General features: G+C 54.4%; 13 protein-coding genes across 13 annotated transcripts; 6 read left to right on the top strand and 7 right to left on the bottom strand.

The window, feature by feature from the left end:
* Positions 1 to 49: 49 nt before the first annotated feature.
* Positions 50 to 1,424, bottom strand: Malapachy_17652 (hypothetical protein; the record flags this gene model as incomplete). The annotated part of the gene is made up of 2 exons (XM_018136263.1): positions 50 to 206; positions 235 to 1,424. The coding sequence occupies 2 exons, from the start codon at positions 1,422 to 1,424 to the stop codon at positions 50 to 52; spliced, it is 1,347 nt and encodes a 448-aa protein (XP_017991502.1).
* Positions 1,425 to 1,586: 162 nt separating this feature from the next.
* Malapachy_1761 (hypothetical protein) lies at positions 1,587 to 2,936 on the top strand (the record flags this gene model as incomplete). Its single annotated transcript, XM_018136258.1, has 1 exon — positions 1,587 to 2,936. One exon carries the CDS (start codon positions 1,587 to 1,589, stop codon positions 2,934 to 2,936), a length of 1,350 nt encoding a protein of 449 aa, XP_017991431.1.
* A 4-nt stretch (positions 2,937 to 2,940) lies between these two features.
* Malapachy_1789 (ribonuclease h-like protein) lies at positions 2,941 to 4,026 on the bottom strand (the record flags this gene model as incomplete). The annotated part of the gene is made up of 1 exon (XM_018136287.1): positions 2,941 to 4,026. The coding sequence occupies one exon, from the start codon at positions 4,024 to 4,026 to the stop codon at positions 2,941 to 2,943; it is 1,086 nt and encodes a 361-aa protein (XP_017991233.1).
* A 219-nt stretch (positions 4,027 to 4,245) lies between these two features.
* Malapachy_1790 (six-hairpin glycosidase) lies at positions 4,246 to 5,491 on the bottom strand (the record flags this gene model as incomplete). Its single annotated transcript, XM_018136288.1, has 7 exons — positions 4,246 to 4,568; positions 4,604 to 5,065; positions 5,094 to 5,236; positions 5,269 to 5,302; positions 5,332 to 5,371; positions 5,407 to 5,433; positions 5,474 to 5,491. 7 exons carry the CDS (start codon positions 5,489 to 5,491, stop codon positions 4,246 to 4,248), a joined length of 1,047 nt encoding a protein of 348 aa, XP_017991213.1.
* Positions 5,492 to 5,888: 397 nt separating this feature from the next.
* Malapachy_1756 (40s ribosomal protein s17) lies at positions 5,889 to 6,579 on the bottom strand (the record flags this gene model as incomplete). Its single annotated transcript, XM_018136253.1, has 3 exons — positions 5,889 to 6,077; positions 6,117 to 6,359; positions 6,577 to 6,579. 3 exons carry the CDS (start codon positions 6,577 to 6,579, stop codon positions 5,889 to 5,891), a joined length of 435 nt encoding a protein of 144 aa, XP_017991341.1.
* Positions 6,580 to 6,813: 234 nt separating this feature from the next.
* Positions 6,814 to 7,528, top strand: Malapachy_1766 (40s ribosomal protein s22; the record flags this gene model as incomplete). Its single annotated transcript, XM_018136264.1, has 3 exons — positions 6,814 to 6,834; positions 6,881 to 6,992; positions 7,269 to 7,528. 3 exons carry the CDS (start codon positions 6,814 to 6,816, stop codon positions 7,526 to 7,528), a joined length of 393 nt encoding a protein of 130 aa, XP_017991399.1.
* A 264-nt stretch (positions 7,529 to 7,792) lies between these two features.
* On the bottom strand, positions 7,793 to 8,720 carry Malapachy_1794 (hypothetical protein; the record flags this gene model as incomplete). Its single annotated transcript, XM_018136292.1, has 5 exons — positions 7,793 to 8,159; positions 8,194 to 8,338; positions 8,370 to 8,500; positions 8,531 to 8,630; positions 8,666 to 8,720. The coding sequence occupies 5 exons, from the start codon at positions 8,718 to 8,720 to the stop codon at positions 7,793 to 7,795; spliced, it is 798 nt and encodes a 265-aa protein (XP_017991217.1).
* Positions 8,721 to 9,049: 329 nt separating this feature from the next.
* On the bottom strand, positions 9,050 to 9,617 carry Malapachy_1757 (60s ribosomal protein l14; the record flags this gene model as incomplete). Its single annotated transcript, XM_018136254.1, has 2 exons — positions 9,050 to 9,343; positions 9,498 to 9,617. The coding sequence occupies 2 exons, from the start codon at positions 9,615 to 9,617 to the stop codon at positions 9,050 to 9,052; spliced, it is 414 nt and encodes a 137-aa protein (XP_017991342.1).
* Positions 9,618 to 10,083: 466 nt separating this feature from the next.
* Malapachy_1769 (kcs1-potential transcription factor of the bzip type) lies at positions 10,084 to 12,573 on the top strand (the record flags this gene model as incomplete). The annotated part of the gene is made up of 1 exon (XM_018136267.1): positions 10,084 to 12,573. One exon carries the CDS (start codon positions 10,084 to 10,086, stop codon positions 12,571 to 12,573), a length of 2,490 nt encoding a protein of 829 aa, XP_017991356.1.
* Positions 12,574 to 12,701: 128 nt separating this feature from the next.
* On the top strand, positions 12,702 to 14,653 carry Malapachy_1803 (protein kinase; the record flags this gene model as incomplete). The annotated part of the gene is made up of 2 exons (XM_018136301.1): positions 12,702 to 13,435; positions 13,537 to 14,653. The coding sequence occupies 2 exons, from the start codon at positions 12,702 to 12,704 to the stop codon at positions 14,651 to 14,653; spliced, it is 1,851 nt and encodes a 616-aa protein (XP_017991206.1).
* A 97-nt stretch (positions 14,654 to 14,750) lies between these two features.
* Positions 14,751 to 17,999, bottom strand: Malapachy_1780 (hypothetical protein; the record flags this gene model as incomplete). Its single annotated transcript, XM_018136278.1, has 1 exon — positions 14,751 to 17,999. One exon carries the CDS (start codon positions 17,997 to 17,999, stop codon positions 14,751 to 14,753), a length of 3,249 nt encoding a protein of 1,082 aa, XP_017991236.1.
* A 664-nt stretch (positions 18,000 to 18,663) lies between these two features.
* Positions 18,664 to 20,229, top strand: Malapachy_1805 (hypothetical protein; the record flags this gene model as incomplete). The annotated part of the gene is made up of 1 exon (XM_018136303.1): positions 18,664 to 20,229. One exon carries the CDS (start codon positions 18,664 to 18,666, stop codon positions 20,227 to 20,229), a length of 1,566 nt encoding a protein of 521 aa, XP_017991409.1.
* A 169-nt stretch (positions 20,230 to 20,398) lies between these two features.
* On the top strand, positions 20,399 to 21,820 carry Malapachy_1763 (mitochondrial processing peptidase; the record flags this gene model as incomplete). The annotated part of the gene is made up of 1 exon (XM_018136260.1): positions 20,399 to 21,820. One exon carries the CDS (start codon positions 20,399 to 20,401, stop codon positions 21,818 to 21,820), a length of 1,422 nt encoding a protein of 473 aa, XP_017991410.1.
* Between the last annotated feature and the right edge of the window lie 65 nt (positions 21,821 to 21,885).

Genomic DNA, 21,885 nt, shown 5'->3' with positions numbered 1-21,885 from the left:
ATTTACTTGCGCTTCTGGCTTGTCGTGCCCTTCGGCAGTTCCTGCTTCGTTAGATGGTAAAGCATATAGGACGTACCCTAGTAAACGGCAAAAAGTCGCGGCCCTGCATGTACGGCTGCAGCACCGGGGGGATACGAAGACCCTCGGGCGTCTGCCAGTTCTCCACAATGCAGCAGAGCGCACGCTCGGAGGCACAGAGTGTACCGCTGATCGGTAAGTCGACAAAATACATACTTCAACATGTGGCAGTACTGCTTCTTCGTGTCGCCCTGCTTCTTGATACCGCAGCGCACCTCCAAGCGGCGGCTCTGGTAGTCCGTGCAGTTCGAGCACGACACCAACTCCTTGTGCTCGCCCTGGAAGGGGAACCACGCCTCCAAATCGTACTTCATCGCCGCCGCATTGTTCAGCGCGCCCGACACAATCGCCACGACGCGGTAGGGAATCTGCAGGCTCTGGTAAAACTCTTCCGAGTTGGCAACCATGTGATCCAGCATCTCCCACGAGCTCGCAGGGTCCGTGATGCAGAACTGCTCGACCTTCTCAAACTGGTGCACACGGAAAATGCCCCACGTATCCTTACCGTGCGAGCCAGCCTCCTTACGGAAACACGTCGAATAACCCGCGTACTTAATCGGAAGCTGCTCAGCCGGCTTCTCGAACCACTCGTTCGAGTGGAACGCCGAAATGGGCTGCTCAGACGTAGCAATCAGGTACTTCTCGTCTTCATCACCCACCACCTTGTACAGCTCCTCATCGAACTGCTCAAGCTGGGCGGTCTTGGCCATGTGCTCCTTGCGCATCATGAACGGCGTCATGACCTTCTTGTAGCTCTTCTTACGCAAAAAGTCAAGACCGTAGTTGATCAGCGCCTGGTTCAGATCCACACCGTCGCCCGTCAGGTAAAAGCCACGGTGACCTGCAATCTTCGCGCCGCGCTCCGTATCGAAGAGCTCCAGACGATACATGACTTCGTGGTGCGACAGGATACCCTCCTTCTTCTCCACCGTGGCATTCGGACCATCCGGGTGCCATGTACGCACCGTCAGGTTGTCGTCCTCAGTCTGCGACACAGGCACTTGGTCGCCCACCAAGTTGCCAATGGTCGCCGCCTTCGCACGCATCGCACGCTCCGCCTCGGCCACCTGCGGCTTGAACTCGGCAATCTTGGCATCCATCTCCTTCTTCTTTGCCAGCTCCTCATCAGCGCTCTCCTTCGCCTTCTTCTTCGCCGTGATCGCCTTCTGCGTCGCATTCACTTCCTGCTGCATGTTGTTCAGCTGGAACTCGAGCGTCGTCCAGTGCTTGTACTCCGAGAGCACCTCATCGACAAGCTCGACCGACGCACCACGCTTGCGCTGCGACTCGCGCACAATCTCCGGGTTGCCTCCCTTTTCCACCTGCAGCAGCTGGAGATCAATCATCGCAAAGGACTATGCTTTGAAACAAGCGAGCTGTGTGCGTTGCGCTGCTTGGATGGAAAGAGCGCGCGTGGGTGTGGCACGTGACGCATGGGCCGAGAACGACGGCGCTAATCGACTGACTGTCGGCGTCGCGCTGCCATTTTTTTTCTCTCAACGATCATAATGACGACGCCTGTCGACCTGCCCTTTGCCCTGCCGCCTGCGCCGGCCAACTATTCGGCGGCCAAGGCCTCGACCTCGGCGGTCTCGCTCACCTCCGTAGAGCTTGCGCCGATTGGTGACGCCTTCCTTGGCTACCTTCGCCGTAAGCTGCACCAGAGCTCGTTTGAGGAGGACGATGCGCTGATCCGCCAGCGTCTGGCTGACCACGCTGCCGCGAACGCAGAGGTGGACGAGCTTGACAACGATATCGGTGAGGAGCCGGAAAGTGCCGAGCTGCTTGCCAGCGACCCGAAAGAGTGGAAGTCGCAGGACCACTACGCTGTGCTCGGCCTGTCCTCGCGTCGTTACAAGGCCACGGACCACGAAATTAAGATTGCGCACCGCAAGAAGGTGCTTAAGCACCACCCCGACAAGAAGGTCGGTGCGACGGGTATCAGCGACGACTCGTTCTTCAAGTGTGTTGCCAAGGCCTTTGAAATTTTGTCGCACCCGGAGAAGCGCCGTCAGTTTGACAGTGTGGATGAAGGTGTGGACGATGAGGATGTGCCAACAGGCAAGGAAAGCCCTGAGCGCTTCTTCGAGCTGTGGGGTCCCGTGTTCGAGCGTGAGGGCCGTTTCTCGAAGGACACGCCTGTCCCATCCATTGGTACGAAGGACAGCTCCAAGGAGGAAGTGGACGACTTTTACAACTTCTTCTACAACTTTGACAGCTGGCGTAGCTTCGAGTACCTCGACAAAGAGGTCAACGAAGGCAGTGACAGCCGTGACGACAAGCGCTACACGGAAAAGAAGAACCGTAACGAGCGTGCGCGTCGCAAGAAGGAGGACAACGCTCGTCTGCGCAACCTCGTCGACAAGGCACTGTCGATCGACCCACGTATCAAGGCGTTCCGTGCGGCCGAGCGTGCGGCGCGTGAGGCCAAGAAGAACAAGGGCCGCCCTGGTGCGCCTGGCGGCGGCATGAGCGCCGCTGACAAGGCTGCGGAGGAGAAGCGCAAGAAGGAAGAGGCGGAGAAGGCCGCCCAGGAAGCGGCGGCCAAGGCGGAGGCGGAGAAGGCCGAGCGTGAGGCTGCGAAGAAGGTCCGTGAAGCGGCCAAGAAGAACCTCAAGAAGGAGAAGAAGGCCATTCGCAACATTATTACGGGCGCGAACTACTTCCAGCCGGAAGGCGCCTCGCCGTCTGCCTCGGTGCTCGACAAGCAGCTGGGTGCGCTCGACGCTCTGTGCGCGGCGCTGGAGCCGGAGCAAGTGCAGGCGCTGCGTGAGGCGTGTGAGAAGGGCACGGACGCTGCCAAGGCCGCGCTGAATCAGGCGTGTGAGGAGAAGAGCCTGGGCGATGCGTTTGCGTAAAGATCTACGTAGAACTACCTGTTTGTAGCATGCGAACCCAGCGATACAGTTCTGCGTACGTGAATATGCCATGCTTCGCGAGCAGGAGGCCGTAGCGAATCGTCACGCGACGAACCGCTGGCTGAGAGTATTCGTCACGCAAACGGTGCCATAGCGGAGAGCCACGTTCAATGACAAAACTCGACGGCTGTTGCTGCAACGCACGAGCGATGTAGGTCGCAGCGGTAAGCAGATGAATCTGTTTTTCGCCGGCCAGAGAGGCAAGAGTGTGGCCTTGCCTCCATGCCTCCCATGCACGCTCGTGCGCAAGCGTGCCTGTGGACGACGAGATGCGTGGACGACGTCGCTTGACATGGGCCATTTGCTCAAGAAATGTGGGTATCGTAGTAAGCCGGCCGGCCTGATGCCCGAACAGAAACAGTGCATGAGCCAGCTCCAAAGAAACGTAGGCATCTGACGCCGCATATTCGATTTGCTCGGGTGAGAGGGGGACATGCGTCCAAGAGCTAATACGTGTAGTCCCTTTGTCTAGGTCGCGATGCAGGTACGTCGTACATAAGTCACGTAAACTTATCAGGGTCCGTCGCTGCTGCCATCGTGCGGGATCGACAAAGGTGGCTACGCGACTCAGCTCCAAGGCACCTGCCGCTTCAATGTGGAAATCACGCTGGAGCTTGGCGAGGTCTTGATGAATCGCTACGCCCACTTTGTAGATACCTGGATCCACCAGCATTTTATGTAGCACGACCGGCATCTTGCGAATACGCGAAAGTTGAATTACAAAGATGGAAGATGCCGTAGCAAGCTGTAGGACGGCCGTCTTTCCTACCCGCAATCCAAAGTTCCATTCTAAGTCGAGGCCGACGGTGGGACCAACGGTGCCGATCGACGCCAGAGCGTCAGTCACTGCGTCATTGACCTGACGCTCCGTCGTAAGGTAGTGCATTTGTGGTGGTACCTTTTTGTTAGCCATGTTGTTCAAATGGAGTGCATGCAAGGCTGCAGGGATCGAGTACACAGGAGAACGATAAGAGTACATAGGATACGCCTCGGCTGAAGGCGCTACATTAGGCCCTGCCGCATCTGCCATCTTCGACGCCAATGCGTCCAGCGTCGATATTGATGGGACCCATGCACTTGAATGCAGCCTTCGGCACGCTAGGAGCGGAGACGGACGCCAAGCGTACCGAGACCACATAGCAGACCCCCGCCAGGTCCCAGTGACCGAGAGTGTGTTCACGCGTCGAAGAACGTGGCCCAAGCGCGCCGTATATGCATCACGTGTCGTCGATTTGTATAGACTAGAACACTATGAAAGCCAAGAGGGGGCGGCCATAGCCTCCTCGGCAATGACAAGGTCAATAGAGTCGCCAAAGTACTCAGGCTCTTCATCGTCCAAAGCACGCACAGCAGCCATATGGCCCTGGCTGTTGCCAAGTACGTAGGCAAGATAGCCAGCCGGTGCAATAAAGGCACGCGACGAATAATCGACAAGACCTTTGCCATCACGCAGACGCAAGCCAGCAGGAATGCTAGGGAATTGGCAGTGAGAGAGCGTGTTCATCATGGCCTGAAGAAGTGGAAGGATGCGCTGGTCTCCTGTTACGGCATAGTAGTGTGCTAGGCGCCAAGCTGTTCATGTCAGTCTACTAAGTAGAAGCACGTACGTGTACGGCAGGCATTCCAGCTCATATCTCCATCATGCTTGGACTCCAGATGCTTGCCTTTGGCTGGATGCCATCCATGACGCTTGTCATATACCAAAAAGTCAGCAATCAAACCTGACTTGTTGATGTTCAGCTGCGAAAGGGCCACTTCCAAGGTCGACTCAAGCACCTGCTGCCAACGCGCGCGCGACTGTGGGTTCGGATGCTTGAAATGGAATAGCAAGAAAGACGAGAGAATAAAGTCGGAGCTGCGTGTGGAATCGTACAGGCGGCAATTGTCCTTGTCGTCCATATTGCACCAATCACCAAGCAAGGGTACGTTCAAGTGTGGATGGATGCAATGGGCCAAAAGCGCATCACTTAAGTTCGCTGCCTCGTACTGGTAGGCACCAGCAGGGAACATCTGAGATCCATGAGGCCAGTTGCGGTGCGCAAGGAACAATGCCGTAGCAATGTCAATGTCTGACGTGTAAGTGCGCATAGCTCGTACCTCCATCGGTCGCACAATCCTCGGCATCTTCAGCCACATACAGCTGTCCACTGTGGCTGTTCATGCGCACTTGCCATTTCATCAATCCTCTCTCGTTCCGGAAGTTCAGGAAGAATTGCAAGAGACCATCAAAGTCCGCTTGACTTGCGAGTTAGCCATGTCGCCCGCCACGTACTTTCCATGCAAGACAGCAATCAACATGGCATAGCCTATGATAAGCGGGTGCATATTCACGTACCATGCGCCTCGGAACAGGTGACAGCATCACCATTGTCGCCCTGGTATCAGCATACGCACGTCTTCTGCTACGCACGGATCCATTGTAGAAGCAGTACAAGCCCTTTATTATGTTAGCCACTACACAGGATAGGTAGGCATACCATCGGACTAGACCGCATGTAGGTACTACACCATTGATGATACTTTTCGTCCATAATCGAAGACCAGGTGAGAGAGCAAGAGTTGGAGAATGTCCGTGCTCTCTAGCCACATACACAAGTGGAGCGCGCCAGTCCCACGTTGGGCCGCGCCCGAAAGGCACAGCCTCGCCTCTGCGCAGAGCGACAAAGGCAGACCGCGAGTATGTACGACACACCAAGCATGGAACGGGCATCGTGCATATTACAAAGCAAAAGACTATCGATAGTGACCATACATAGCCAGCTAGTGGGTGGGTATGCATCACCCCAGATCGATCCGGCAAGTAACATGCATTACATGATGTATTTTTAGTGCCGCATGGCAACCTATAGCCAGCGATACTAGAAGATCACCATCTTGCTATATGCAAGAGGCTTAACGGCGACCGGCACCCGGGACGTGGCGGCCCTTGCGCTCCGGAATCTGCTGGGCAGTGATGGGGGCGGTCACAGTCACTGGGAGGTTGTCGAAGCCAAGGCTGTGGAGCATCTCCTCCGTGTCGGGGTCGACCTCCAGAGGAGCCACCGACGGGTCGAGAGCCGAGACCTCCGGAACGTATTGGTCCTGTAGACGTTAGAAGCCATAAAGAAATAATAGACATACCTTGCGCTCACGCTCCTCCTCCTGGAGCTTGAACGAGATACCGCGAACCGGACCACGCTGAATGCGCTTCATCAGGTGGGTGGTGAAACCGGCGATCTTGTTGCGCAGGCGCTTCGAGGGGACGATGGCCACCTCGTCAATGACCTTCTTGTTGGTTTGGAAGTCCACCGGGTTGAGACGCGGGTAGTACTTCTCGATGAGAACGCGAGCAGCGCGCTTGGTGGTCTTGGTACGAACGCGACCCTGTAGAGCTGTTAGTCCTGTTCTCAAATGGTTGCGCTGGCGACATGGCGCGTCAACAATTCTTCCATGTCACAGCACTCGTCATTTTGCCATCATCATGACGACAAGAGAACATAATCGCTAGGCTCGAGAAAAGGCACGCATGTGGTACGTCCTCAGATGTGACTCAAAGATGTTTTCCACCACAACACGCCAACGCAACGTAAGTCATACATACCATACTGTGCTACCTTAGGTGTAAAGGAATAGAAAGGATTCGGCTTGCAAGGCTGACCTAGGCTTCGACCTTCCTGCGGCACGCTTCGGATGTAGTTTTGAACTCATCACGTGAACTACTGCAAACATGGGACAAGGGGAAGGAATATTGACTTATTTGAAAAATGCCCCATCCACCAGAGTCGAATTCACACGCTTGGTACCAGGCGATTTTCTTCTCGCTACCTTCAAGTACAATATGGTCAGGATCTCGGTTCTGGTACGTTGAGCAATACAAATGATGAGAAGCTAATGCACATAAATAGAACGACGCCCTCGTGAGCATCGTCAACGCTGAGCGCCGCGGTAAGCGCCAGGTTCTCATCCGCCCCTCGTCGAAGGTGGTGGTGAAGTTCCTTAGCGTCATGCAGAAGCATGGTGAGTACACCTCGCTGACCACACGATGATGGGAGACAAGGTCCGCACTAGTCCAGCGCGCGCTTACTCGGAATTATAACTGTTGGGCTACCGGGTCTTGCTTCCACTGGCGTCCATCTTTAAGGTTCCGAGAAATCAATGCAGTTCGCATGGCTGAAAAGCATTGTTGCTTTGCGAGTCACTGTGTAATAAGCTTGCTAAAGATGGCTGCGACACTTTGTCTCTTTTCTTCGTTGGCTCACGTTTTATGGATGAACGGATGCTAACATATACTAGGCTACATCGGTGACTTTGAGATCATCGATGACCACCGTGATGGCAAGATTGTTGTGCAGCTCATCGGCCGCATCAACAAGTGCGGTGTCATCTCGCCCCGTTACCCGGTGCCGCTGAACGAGATCGAGGGTTGGGTGTCGAGCATGCTTCCCGCCCGTTCGTTCGGTTTCGTCGTCCTGACGACCTCGGCCGGTATTATGGACCACGAGGAGGCCCGCCGGAAGCACGTTGCCGGCAAGATCCTTGGCTACTTCTACTAAGTGCATCGTGTATCCACTGTGAAAATGGACCTCTGAAATGGCTAGACGCTCTTTCAGGAGCATCAAAACCTCGCAGCTCCGGGACTTTTCGTCGCGGTCTGTATTGTTGTAGACTTTCTACGTGATTAGCTGCGAGTCGTAGCCGATGGGCAACGAGATATATTTCCCTTTGCATTTGTAGACATGTCGGTTTTCGTTCGTTTAGAACATGCATCTTGCGGCGGACATGTGTGGTGAGGCTGTATCATAGTATAGTTGGTACGTCTATGTTGATGAAGAGCCCTTGCTAGTTTTGGTGCGCTTCGCTGGTTGGGCTTCTTTCGAAGGAGAGAGAGTCTGCGTCGATGCATCGGACTCTTTGCTATCCGAATGGTCACGTTTACCTGCAGGCTGAGAGGTAGGCGTAAAGGAAGGGGCAGCAGGATCCAGAGACGTAGAAGCAGCTTGGCTTTCAGCAACATTCTCTACTAGTAAAGGTTTCATACCAAGTGAGGCACGCACGTCTCCATGCAAACGTTGAACAATACCACTAACATCTTGAAGACCATTGCGAGCTTGCGAACTGGCTTCGTCATACTTTGCAATATCAGTTTGCAAGGTCGTAATTTTGTCTTTCAGCTCTTGAAGTGTCCTGTCATTAATATTTCAAAGGCATCCATACATACATTTCCATATCATCGCGGCTGGGGTATACCAAAATTTTCCGAGCAATTTCATTGTATTCGACTTTGTGCTGACGGTCTTGTTGAGCCTCGTTTAACACCTGCTTAAGTTCAGAAATCTTCTCTTTTTCTTGTTCACATTGTTTCACTGGCACGTTAGAACATGTCATTGTACGTACTTAATGCCTTAGCCTCCTCATTGTATGTCTGAATATCGTAATCTGATGTGACAGACGCCGATGCACGTAGTCGCTCGATATGCCGTTCAAACATTTGTAGGTCTGATTTTAAAAGCAACGTGAGAGCTTCACTGGTTGCGTTAGAGACAATCGCCACATACTGTTCATCTGCGGAAGAAGCCTGAACAAGAGACGAAAGGCGCTTGGCGATACGTCGTATATATTTCTCATCAGCGGAAAGACGTGCCTTCAAGATGTCATCTGTCATGTATTAGCTTACCACCTCAGCACCATACCTTGCTCTTTGGTGGTTAAAGGAGCTACTGATGACGATGGATCATCTGTGCTCATTGTCGTCGATGAGGGAACAAACACGAGGACGTGCACCTACACAATTGACGCTTGTGGAGAAAGGGACGGGGCCTATTGTGTGGTTCCACCAGCCCTTCAGCCCAAACCTCCGCCAACGCTATCGAACTGTAGCACACAAAAATACGGATTATGAAACCATAGACATAGATTGATTCACAGCTATGCCAGGCGCGAGAGGCGCACTGCTCTCAAGGGAATAATAGCACAAAGAGAAGCAAACACCATATCACGGCGTCTACTGCGCTCAGAACCGCTGCTACGTTTTGGCACACAGGGTGGTAACCCCGGTTAAGTCATCATTGTTAAGCTTAGGCCTGGACCTTCTTGGCAGCAGCACCAAGGATGTTGCGACGCTGCTTCTTGAGGACCTGCACAGTGAAGCGCTCAAAGTCGGTCGTGTTCTTGCGAGCCTCACGAGCCTTGATGGTCTTGGCCCACTTGCTCTCAGCCCACTTCTCAGCGACACCCGAAGCCTCAAAGGCCTTCTTGACGGCAGTCGAGCCGGCAGCGCGGGGCACCTTAATCACAAAGCGGGTCAGAGTCATGTCGCGGTAAGCCATAACCTGGCGGGGCACACCAGTCGAAGGGCCATCCACAACAGCCTGTATGTGTCAGTAGTCTGCTCTAGGAGTTGCAGAAGCAAGAAGCAATGTCACAGTATCTTCTCCGTCAAGAAAGACGACATGTTGAATCGAGGATGTCGACGCTCGACGGGTATACGTGCCATGCCTCTCTGCTCCATATGTCAATACATACCCTGTTCTGGTCAACAATCTCGACAATAGTGGCGAGCTTGCCCTGGTTCTCACCCTTCGAGACAAGGATAACACGGCCAACCTCGACGTAGCGCTTGAACGAAACCCGTTGCACACCCATGACGGCTATTGAACCACTTGATGAGGATGCTAGAAGAGGATGTGGCATGCGTAGTCCCTATGTGACTGCCTCTAGTTAGTTCACGTGATTGAACTATAGTTTTGTTTGGTGCCCACGTGGCTGAGCATGATGCGATCTTACCTGCCACGTGCGCTCAAGTTTATGAACGGGAGGCCCCTCCACCGCGCACGAGCGCACGTTCGCGTTAAGCACAAGCCGCCGCCCCAGACTCAAGATAATCGTGCGAGGTACATCAACATCCAAGAGTGTTGCGTTGGGATATTAACCCACTCTTGGCAGAACGATTATACTTGTATAGATCGTCTGTGCATGTTGACTTTCGCTTGTAAAAATGAGCGAAAGGCGTAGTGAGGCTGGGACGCAAAACGCGTCGGCCAGTACGGATGCAAGTCCATCAAACTTGAATGACACTAGTCTAATACCAGATTCAGAGAATGCTGTACCCATGGATAGTGGTGAAATGGAGGGCGTGGATATTGCGACATCCCCACGTGTAGGGAGCGGACGCAAGGCGACACTCTCCCTACAGCTGTTTATGGCTACATCTCAGGCAACTGCTGTCTCACCGGTCATTGCAACACCTGTGGGAGATGCATTCCAACGTATACCAGAACTACCGCCAGATGCGATGCCTTCGCCAGTGAATTCCCTCACTTCTGGCAAGAGCTCCACGCTTGCGTCGACGAATTCTGCCGCGCCAAAGAAGAGTTTGTGGCCTGCTGACACTGGCGAGGTAAATGCGCCGACATCAGCGAAAATAGCAGAGAGCGATGACACTATCACTGATGTGCTGACCAGTACGACTATGTATGAGAATGAAGTCGGTAAGGTTACAGAAGATGACAAATATAATGACGAGTCTACGGGCTCAAGTACAAGCCAGAGCTCTGACAGTGATGTGGACAGTGATGAAGACACAGAGAACGAAATGACGATTGCAGAAAGGCGACAATATCTGGATACGGTTGGGCAAAGGCGACCCTCTGCTATTATTGCATCCCCTGCCCTTGGGCCAGACCAAGCTACACATACCCCGCACCACCCACACCATCATCATCACCATGTACAGGACTCTAACGAACCGCCACCCAGTGTTGTACAATTGCAACCTTATAATCACCAGGTGGGCGGTCATAGCCACATCTTCCGATTCTCACGTCGAGCAGTATGCAAGCCCCTTACCTCGCGGGAGAATCAGTTTTACGAAGCTTTGGAACGTGATCATCCAGATATGCTGGCTTTCGTGCCCCAATACCTCGGTGTATTAAATGTAACGTATCGTAATATCCACCGAGATTCACAAGTAAATACGGCGGAGGATGGTTCTGGAGATGACGCCTCAGCCGCCCAGCCACGTCGTAAGGTATTTGACGGACAGGAAGAAATGGAGGACCAAGTGCCAGAGGTGGCCGTTAATCAGAATCAGCATATTATGCCGAAATGGCTTGTGAAGCAATCACAACATGGGAATTCCGTGTCGGAAGAGGTCGTCAAAGCCGGTACAGCCTCCATATATGGAAAAGGCAGTACGTCGGTAAACCGTCGTCTTCAAGAGCAAGTAATCCGAGAAGTGTTCCGCCAAAACAAGCCACGTCATCGATGTAAGCGATCCATCAGTGGTCCTGTCAGCTCTGTTTCGAGCATGTCTACCTCCTGGGATGATAAGAAAGAGTGTCGCTCCTCTGATATGTCGCAGCCCCAGAAAGAAGAGATGCAGCCACTCGCTCGATCCCAAGACAGCATACCGGCTGGTCCCATGGACGGAAAGAATGCCTCTGAGCCAGAGGGGGAAGATGACCCTCATGCACGTCAAGAGCAGTTCATTTTGTTGGAAGACTTGACAGGCGGTCTGAAAGCGCCATGTGTCTTGGACCTAAAAATGGGGACTCGACAGTATGGATTGGATGCGACAGATGCCAAGAAGACCAGTCAGACAAACAAGTGCAATAAAACCACGAGTCGTACACATGGTGCACGTATTTGTGGTATGCAAATGTACGACGCTCGTACACGTGAATTCGTTTTCCAGGACAAATATTACGGTCGGCGAGTGAAGCCGAACGACTTCACATCCGTCTTTGAGAAGTTCTTCCATAATGGTCACCAGGTACTCGTCCATCATATTCCTGTCATGGTACAGAAGCTCCATCGATTGGCACGCCACGTTTATAAGCTCAAGGGCTACCGCTTTTATGCGAGCAGTTTGTTGCTCATCTATGATGGTGATCTACAGCGACAGAATGTGCTGATGCAGTCATTTGAAGCAGACCTTGCCCATGGCATCCATGACTCAGAATCACAGTCCACATCACTTGGATCGGAGCCTAGCTGTGACATGTCTCGCATGGTTGACAATATGCATACGCTGGTGATGACGCCCAGTGGCTCCGGCAGCCCTATTTCAGCTACTATGACACCATCTATCACATCGTCAAGCATGTCATCAACAGCTATTGCGCTTCCTTCACCTGCGATGTCGGCCCAGAGTGTAGCTGATGATGATTCGTCGACCCATAGCCGTCGACATCGTCGGCGTGGCATGATTGATATTCGCATCATTGACTTTGCCCACTGCACGACGGGAACGGATTTCTACTTTCCCGAAGATCACGGCGGCAGGCCGCCAACGACTCCAGAGGAGCTAGAATTACCTGTGTCACGCTTACCACCGGCAAATCGTGATCAACCGGACGTGGGCTACTTGTGGGGTCTTCGATGTTTGGCGTTGGCGTGCCAAGAAATTTGGAATCGTGAACGCCAACGCCGAATGGACGCCTCAGCATCAGAATTATGTCCAGGGGTGCAAGGCAGTGCCTATGAGAGTACAACCCGTACTGTTGATATTGGCGAGCTGCCTCTCCCTGTCGATAACATCTTCGATCGTCTGTTTGGCGATGGCCAGACTGGTTTGCTTTCGGGGTATATATCCACATGACATGTTTGCGCCCGATCTATAGGTCAAATTTATTTTGTTGATTAATTGGTGTGTGTGTTATTCAGGAATATCCGCCATGCGCTGGGGCCCGGAACAAATCATTTTGATACTTCCATTGCTTCCCCGCCATGTGGCGTCGCGGTGAGTCATTATTCCTTGGAAAGGACGAGGAGCGCTGGGCTAGTGCAAGGAAAGATCAAAGGGGGAAAGAAGCTTGGAAGTTTATCAAAAGTGTCCAATCCTTGGACCTGAATTCGTCCAAAGATGGCTCGAAAACGCGGTATGCCAGTGTTATTGGCATTCCTGATGGCATGGTGTCAGGATCCATGGGAGGCGCTACGCCTCCGTCCGCTACACAAACAAGTCTTTCTGAAAGAAGGAACTCCAGCTTGCAATTGCCAGGAGCATCCAAGAACGCCAAGTCGCCACCCTCCCCCCCGCTGGTCTCGCCCAATGCCCTGCTGGCCCAATCCGTCCAGGCCTCGCCAAGCAAGGTAGATGCGTCCTTCATGCCTTCGCGGGATGTAGCGCTAAAACAGTTCATGCGTGATAAGGCTGTCTTAGACGAACAAATTGGCGACGTGCCCAGGTTCGCTAAGCCTACAGGGGAGGTGAAGACCCTGCCCGATCTCGAAGTCAAGTCGCCTGCCTCTGTGCGGATAGCCGACTCATCAGTGGAACAGCGCCGTAATCGCCGCCTGAAACTCTTGCAGCCGGCGATGAAAGATCATGCCCTTACGCCGCGCCGAGGCTCGCCCGTGCTAGGCATGCAAAAGAAGGAGGCCTATATTCCTTTGTACGGTAACCTGGAGATCCTTACTTTGGTCCCTAAACGGTCTGTGGAGCAGGTCGAAGGTACCCTGTACGATGAAGACGGACCACTGAAAGAGGGAGCAACGACTGACAGCCTCAGTGTACGTTTGTTCTATGCGCCGAATGGGAACAATAGAAGAAAAAAAAAAGTTATCTGATTACCACGCCTGATAATCGTGTTTTCTCGGCAGCGAAGCGGCGACGCTGGGCAATGGATGACGAAGGCCACTTTTTTGCCGCGATGGAGATCAAGAGTGTGGAATCCAAGCTCCGGAGTGCGAAGAACGAAATTCGCGACCCTGTGTATGCGAAGGAATACGAGATGGATCTCCAGATGCACTATTTGGATGACATCTTGATGGAGCTGCAAAAGGCGGAGTCTTTGGTGCCTGGTGGGATGAAGACAGTGCCACATGTGCTGCAGACGGAAGATGGGAAGATTGTGCGCTTGGAAGAAGATTTCCCGGAAGAGGCCTTTTTCGTGATTGCAGGGTGTGAGGATGAGGAGTTGTACCCTGTCATTGTGCGCATCTTCATCGACTCTGTGCGTCTTTTATGGCGTCTGCATTCTCATGGCTGGATGCATGGTGACATCAAGTTGGAGAATTTGATGTTCGACAAGGATAAAAAACTCACGATTATCGACTATGAGAACGCATCGCCATTCCGCGGCTCGCCCTACCATGACGGCAAAATCCAGCTTTTGAGCTTCGACTGGATCCCACCAGAGCTGGAAGTAAGTGTGAATGGCCGTCGTATGGGTCCCTCGGGCGATTTGTGGGCGCTAGGCTGCAACTTGATTCGTGCCTTTGCCTTACGTGATGGCATCTCCGATATTGATATACGTCGAATGTTAATGGGAGATGGCCGTGATACATTCTTTCAGTTCCGACGTAGCCTGATGGATTTGTCCGATGTGATGCCATGTGCACCACCGATCCATTATGGTATCAATTTAACACCCCTTCTTCATGCCGCCGATATGGAGGTGGACCCGCCCTATATGAACCCAGCGCGCCTCCTTCGTCTATTTGCGCGCCGTGGCCCAAAACTACTGCAGTACGTGTTGGCGCACAGCGTAACACCGAGCCCTAAAGAACGGAATGAAAAGCTCGGCGTGCAACTCGCGGAAGAAATGCTCCATGACCACGATTATGCCCGCACATGGGACATTGTGGACAACGCATTGCAACAATCGTTGGACAACAGTGGTAGTGCCTGGGTCAAACCCAAGTTGGACGAGGCTCGGGCCATTCTCGCTATGTAAATCGACCGAAATGACGACATGATACATGACATGGATATATGTAGTTGTAACTGATGTACATATAGTAGAAACAATGTATGCATAACCATACTATGGCTCAACTCTCATTGCTTTCGGCCGTGAGACTAGCAATGAGCGCTTCCAAGTGCGACTGAATGGACTCGTCCTTGTCCGCGCCTGGAACTTCGCCTTCCAGTAACGATGAGAAAGGGGTATCCTCGGCAGACGCATCGTTCTCCGCAGGTGGCGCTGTTGTCGCATCGTCGGTCGATGTAGTCGGTGGTACAGCTTCTGACGATTCACCCTCCAGCGCTGGGGCATCAGCCACATGGGCCTCTGTCGCATCTTCACTACGCTGCTCAGTGAGCTCGGAGACAGATGTGTTCGGATCGCGCAGTGTCTCTGTCAAGTGACGAAGTGCATCGCCCGACACATCGATGCCGTACGACTTCAGCAGCGCTTCCATGCGACTCGAGCTATCATCGGTGTCGCCATGAGCCCCGCCTTCGCCCTCCTGGGTCTCTGTGGTCGTTTCGGTCTCCTTGGGCTGCGCCGTCTCAGTCTCCTCCGCCTCCTTGGTCTCCGCGGATGGCGCGGTAGGAGGCTCTTGATTGTGCCTTTGACCATGTGTGTCTTGGTCGTGACCATAGGACCCGTACGATTCGTAGGGCTCATCATACTCGTCGTCCTGATCTTGCGACTCGCCTTCCGACAAATCAGCCTCCGCATCGGCAATGGCCTTCTCGTCGGCCAGACGCTGCGCTTCGTCATCGTCTTCATCCTGCTCGCCTGTGGCGCCTGCCAATGCAGCTGTCAGGGTACGCAAAGCATCACTGTAGTCGTCCAAGTTGATGCCGCTAAGATCGCTGGTATCAAGGCCTTCGAGCGACGCTTCACCGGTCGTCCCAGCGGCGCTGCTGCTCTTGTCAGACGGGCCAAGTTGCTGGAATGCGGCTTGCAACGTTTGCGACACAGCCGCATCCAAGTCGGCCTGGGACGAGGACGTAGAAGTAGGCGCCGCCTGCGACGATGTAGGCACGCCCTCCGATAGGGCCTGACTCGAGAGTTCCGACTGTGCCTGCTGCTGTGCCGTGCGAGACGCCTGGCGGACCAGTGTCTCTATGGAAGCCGACAAGGACCCAGGGCCTGTAGCAGGGAGACTGGATGTGGGACCTGCCAGGGCTGCCACGTCGGATTTCGAGTGAGAATCGAGGAGGGAGGCGCTTGTCGTAGAGAACGACGACGCAGTTGATGACGAGGTCGCTGCCCGTGCTGTGCCTAGCAAGCGAGAGAGCGATTGCAACACGGGGGACGACACATTCGCCACTGGGTTGACCAACGGCAACGGCGAACTAGAGCCCGCAATGGCCGGACTGCCATCGTTGGGGCGTTGCACATGCTTGAGAAGCGCCGAGGCAAGAACACTTGACAGAGACGAGGCGCCCGGGCCATCCGTCCCACCTTGTGACGACGAATTGCGCAGTTGCTGTACAAGCGCTGTGAGGGTCGGTGTAAGATCTTGGGACGATGAGGAAGTGCTCTCCGTGCCATTGATACCGCGCATACGCTGCTGATGTGCTAAGAGCAATGCAGCGGCAGCCGCACCATTCTGGAAAATGCTGCTGGCCGGGTTGTCGAGTGGCGCAGCGCCCGGCTGTCCATACGGCTTAGGCCCTGGGCGTAGACTCGAGGGATTGCGCAAGCCTCGGTGCTTGCTAAGATGTACAGACGACTGTCGGTACGCTGCGGCGCCTTCAAACTGCGCTCGCGCTTTGAACGGACTCGCTGGGGCAGGCCCCTTCGGACCATTCACCATCATCGGGTGATCCTTGCCGATCTGAGGACGACGTGTAGGCTTCCGACCTGCATTGCTTCCATCCCAATTGGGATTGATACGATACAAGCTGCCTGCCTTATGCAGACGTCCACGTTTGAACGCCTTCTGCAGGGCTTGACTAGCCGACGGACGAAAGTTCTTCATCAGCGGGTACGTATCCTCCATCCAATGGAATAGCATACGTGGCGGAGTGCCATTCACGTCGCCAATGGCCTGGAGACCTTCGATGATCATGTCCTCGTACGATGGCAGCGTGCTAGTGATGCGGGGTGAATCGCGCTGACTTGCATTCTGGTCCTCCGTACGCGTATCATTCAAGCCATACGTCGTAGTAAACGAAGGGAGTGACGACGTAGCAGACGTAGGTGTCGTGGTATGCGATAGACTGGAGTAAAGAGACGACGAGGCGCCCAACGTCGGCCGCGCCAAGCTCGATATGCTCGGTATCGTGGGCGTATGCGTGGATGTGGATGTGGATGTGGATGTCGACGTCGATGTGGCCGTAGGCGCTGTGCTCGAGAAATTTGACAATGTACTCACACCAGGAGTAGCTGTGATCGACGACGGCGTCGAGGACGTCGATGTGGAGGACTGCTCCAATAGCTTCGATAGTGCCGAATTGGCTGGCATACGACTGTTGTTCAAAAACGACGAGCTGCTTAGCAGCGACGAAAGCCCACCAGACATCGGCGAGCCAGATCCTTGTTTCGAGGGTGCGAGCGGCTGCCCTTGCAAGCCTAGCATCGGCCCTGTTGAATTCGTATTCTGGATCGATTCGAGAATGGCGGCGATGCGAGACGAAATGTTGCCGCTGCCGCTCATTGGCTCTGTCGCGGTGTCCATGGATGCGGAACCTGTGCTGGACGTAGGCACAGGGATAGGCGTCGAAGGCAGGGTAGGTGCCATCGGCTCTGACACTGGGGGTAAGGGCGTCGACGGCCCCGACATGGATACGGGTACAGAAGGCGTGGGGACCGGCGGTGTAGGAGCAGACGTCGGCGCCGGGATCGAAGGGGTATAGAGTCGACCTGAGGGTGCGGCAGGAATCGGGGACGTAGGGACAGACGTGGACGTCGTGCTGGTGCGTAGCGGGGATGGTGCATATGGTACGTGCGCCAGGGCCGCATGCGATGATGGCATAGGTGATGAGGCGTCCGATACCAATGAGGACGTTGATGTGGACGTCGGTGGGGGCGGCGCTGACGATGTGCGCACCAAGGGCGAGGGTCGCGCGGGTGGGGGCAGGACTGGCTGGTGTGCCGACATTCGCTCCTCCATGTCATCAGGGTATATCAATGCACGCACATCGGCGGCATAAGGGGTATGTTGCACAAGCTGCTCGATTTGATGGAGAATGTGGACCAAGTCGGAGGACGAGAGGCTTTCTAGGTAAGCATCTGCGATTGAAGGACGTTCCGTACGTGGACGCTTGGCGGTGGCAGGTGCCTCAGCCAACACATCCTGATCAGGGGAATGGGAGCGCTTGACGGTGATCGGGGCACTGGACATGACTGCCAGTGCAGTGGTAGCGAGCACCGCAACGCCAAAGGGCGTAGCGAAGCCGAGAGAGGCAGACGCAGAGGATACGCTAGTGTTGGTTCCTTATGACACGCTTTAGGTGTCCTGTGCGCACGCGTCGTTGAGCGCGGGGTCCGATCCGCTCTAGAGACGCGTGTCGAATTTACAGCTATACAGTTCGGTAGCTGTAGGGGAAGAAACACCTGCCCAGGCGAAACTGTATATTTTTGACGACCCCTGACTCAGCATCCAAGTGCCTGTCGCTTCCTGGGGGGCACTACTTACCCACATGCCCGCGGCACGTGTCCCTTTGTTTACCCCGCATAGTAGGTTCTTAGAAGCATATATAGAAGTACCTAGTAGAATTAAATTTCATGTTACAACGCCACGGAACGCCGTGTATTTTTCCGTGTACATGCAGCCCTGGTCGGCGCCTTACGCACGAGGGCGTACCCGTGCAGAACACCACGTGGCTTTTCCAACACACGCACTTACACCCTCAGCATCGTGAAAGTAGAAAGCGACAAAATTACATATGCTTACTTGAACATACGCGAGAGGCGTCCCGGGGCATACAAGGATTTTATTCCAGCACGGAGCTGCTGGATAAACAGTAGCGTAAATTCTGGTCCTGCTACCGACGATCACGGCCATCATGGAGAGCGAAGGAGGTGCACCTCCGAAGAACAACATGGTAGTGAGCCTGTTGCTGGCAATTTGGCACACTCTGTGGGAGGTCTGGCTGGAGCCATTCCTTACGTTTACGCATTTGTACGATCCCGCAGACCTTACCTATGGACGCTCCCAAATTCCGTTCAGCAAGATGGAGTTGCGTCTACACAACAACCCTGACGTGACAGTGTCGTTCTACAAAGCCATGATGCCCAATGGCAAGGACTTTGTCTGGTACCAGGTGTGGGAAGACAAGCTTGCGATGCGCTCAACGGGACGTGTTGCAGACATGGTGTTCTGCCATGGCACCGGTGTGCATTCAGGCACGCTCGCTAGTCACTCGCGTCGTTACCTGGATGCAGGCTACCGACTGATTGTGCCTGACCTTCCATCGCACGGATACTCGACGGGTCTCCATGTGTACCAAGCTGAAATGCGTGGCTATACAGATGGTGTTCGCCAGGTGATCCATGATGTAGCACGTCGCGACGACGAGCTGCAAGGTTCCAAGACACTGAAGCAAAACCGACGCAAGACCTTCCTTCTGGGTTTGTCGTTCGGTGGTATGGTCGCCTGTCTGTACCCTATTTACTACCCACACTCGCTGCGTTCCGACACAGAGGACATGGACGAGATCCCTGTGGATGGTGTGGTAGCTGTGGGCCCGATCATCGATTACAACCCGAAGGATGTTAAGATTGGTCCGCTAGTGCGTTTGGTGAGTACGATTATTCGTGTGTTTAAGGCGGCACGTCTTGAGCTGTATGTGCCGCATAAGAAGGTGGTCGACAAGGACCCGAAAGTGTACAAGCAGCTGGTTGACCAGGATATGCGTAGCCATCGCGGCTCATTCCGTGTGGGTCACTTGTTCTGCCTTCGTGGCGGTATTGCCGACTGCCAGGATTATGCGTACAAGTTCAAGACGCCCGTGTATATCCAGCATGGTCTTCACGACCGTGTGGTGTCCGTTAACTCGTCTGTGATGTGGCTGGGCAAGGTGCACTCGGACGATATCAAGATGACTGTGTACCCTGCGAGCCAGCACATTATCTACCGCAAGGCCAAGTCGGAGGTAGAGGACCAGGCGGGCCGTGTGTGTGTGATTGAAGACAATGTGGCGTGGATGAATGAGCGATGCCCTGGTTCAGGCCACATTGAGCGTGGTATGTCGTTCTCGTCCGACTACAACGCGGACGGTATGCGTCGCTCCACGTCCTTCTCCCTTTCGTCGGGTCTCGTTACACCTAGCGAGCTTGCGCTCGGTACGGTGTCCGAGAACTCGGAGCACATGGTAGCCAACACGATCCAGACACTTACCGACAAGCTCGGTACGATTGGCCAGGAAGGCGCTGCCAGCACGGCACTGCAGGAATCGGTGTCGGAAGCTGCGCTGACGCAACGCAGCAGCGTTTCAAAAGATTCGCCCAAGAAACCAACTCCTGTCGCTTCGATGAACAAGACCAATGTGAATGACCGCATCTATCGTGAAAGCTGGACCCTTCCAGAGGACCTGTGTCCCTATGACATTGTCATCCGCCATGTGGAATAACCCACCCATGAGTGTGCAAGTAACACCCTGTAGACCTACCTAGTGGGGAAGTTAGGTTTTCTTGATATGTTTAGTCATCGCCGAGGACGAAGACGTCGTGCAGGGCCGTGACGTCGTCAGCTCCACGACGCGTGGCTTTTCTGCTCATCGGACACTGATGTGGCATCGAATGGCGTTCCGCGGGCTGCGCCGTGCCCCTGTCACGGCGAGCAGGCTACGGGGGCGTACCTTGGCGACGCAAGCGGCCGCTGAGGCCACCGTCCAAGTATCGACGCTGCCCAACCAAGTGCGTGTAGCCACCGAAGCTACCCCTGGTCATTTCAGTGCGGTGGGTGTGTATGTGGATGCAGGCTCGCGCTTCGAGCGGCCATGGGTCCCTGGCGAGAGTGGTGTAAGTCATATTTTGGACCGTATGGCTTTCAAAAGCACACAGACACGCTCGTCTTCCGACATGGAGCAGTTGATTCAGGCGGTTGGCGGCAACGTGATGTGCTCGTCGTCGCGTGAGACGATGATGTACCAATCCTCCGTGTTCAACCAGGATGTGCGCACGGTCATGGAGTTGTTGTCCGATACCATCCGCCACCCTTCGCTGGATGCCAACGAATTGGCCATCCAGCGCGAAGCAGCAGCATGGGAAGTCTCGGAAATCTGGACCAAGCCCGATATGATCCTCCCGGAAATTCTGCATTCGACAGCGTATGCTAACAACACGCTGGGCAACCCGCTGTTGTGCCCCATGGAGAGCTTGGATGTGATGACCACGGACAATCTGCGTGCCTTTTTGCGTGGATGGTACCGCCCTGAGCGTATCGTCGTAGCGGGGGCAGGTATGGCGCATGACGAGTTGGTGGGCCTCGCGACCGAGTTCTTTGGCGATATGGCCGTAGAGCCACAAGACCCTGTTATGGCGCAGTTGGCCAAGGACCAGGCGCAGTATACGGGTGGCGAGCTGTATCTCCCAGAGCCGTCGAACGAGTTCACGCATGTTTATGTGGCATACGAAGGCTTCTCGATCCATGACGAAGACATTTATGCCTTAGCTACGTTGCAGATGCTGCTGGGTGGCGGTGGCAGTTTCAGTGCAGGTGGGCCAGGCAAGGGTATGTACAGTCGGTTGTACACGAACGTCCTCAACCAGTTCCACGCGGTGGATCACTGTGCCAGCTTCCACCACTGCTATGCCGACTCGGGACTGTTTGGCATTTCGGCAAGTGTGCACCCAAGCTTCAACTCGACGATTCCCTACGTGATTGCCCGTGAATTGGAGCTGTGTACGTCGGGCATGTACCGTGGCAGTGTGACAGCTGCCGAGTTGGATCGAGCGAAAAACCAGCTGAAGAGCAGTTTGATGATGGCGCTGGAAAGCCGGCTGGTCGAAGTAGAAGACCTGGGCCGCCAAGTCCTTGTGCATGGCCACAAGATCAGTGTGCAGGAGATGTGTGCAGCGATTGACCGTGTCGACTTGCCGACCTTGCATCGCGTAGCGACGCGCGTCCTCAAGAGCGGCAAGCCTAGCACGGTCGTTACACAGGGTCAGCTGGATGGCCTTGAAGACGTGCGAGCCTTACTGGCATCGCGTGGCATGTAAAAAGGCACATAGGAGATGATACGCTATGTAGAGCCTAAGACATGAATGGTATAAGAAAGACGACG

Source organism: Malassezia pachydermatis, assembly GCF_001278385.1.
Source record: "Malassezia pachydermatis strain CBS 1879 chromosome Unknown scaffold5, whole genome shotgun sequence".
Taxonomy (NCBI): Eukaryota; Fungi; Basidiomycota; class Malasseziomycetes; order Malasseziales; family Malasseziaceae; genus Malassezia; species Malassezia pachydermatis.
This window is presented reverse-complemented; position numbering and strand designations above follow the sequence as displayed.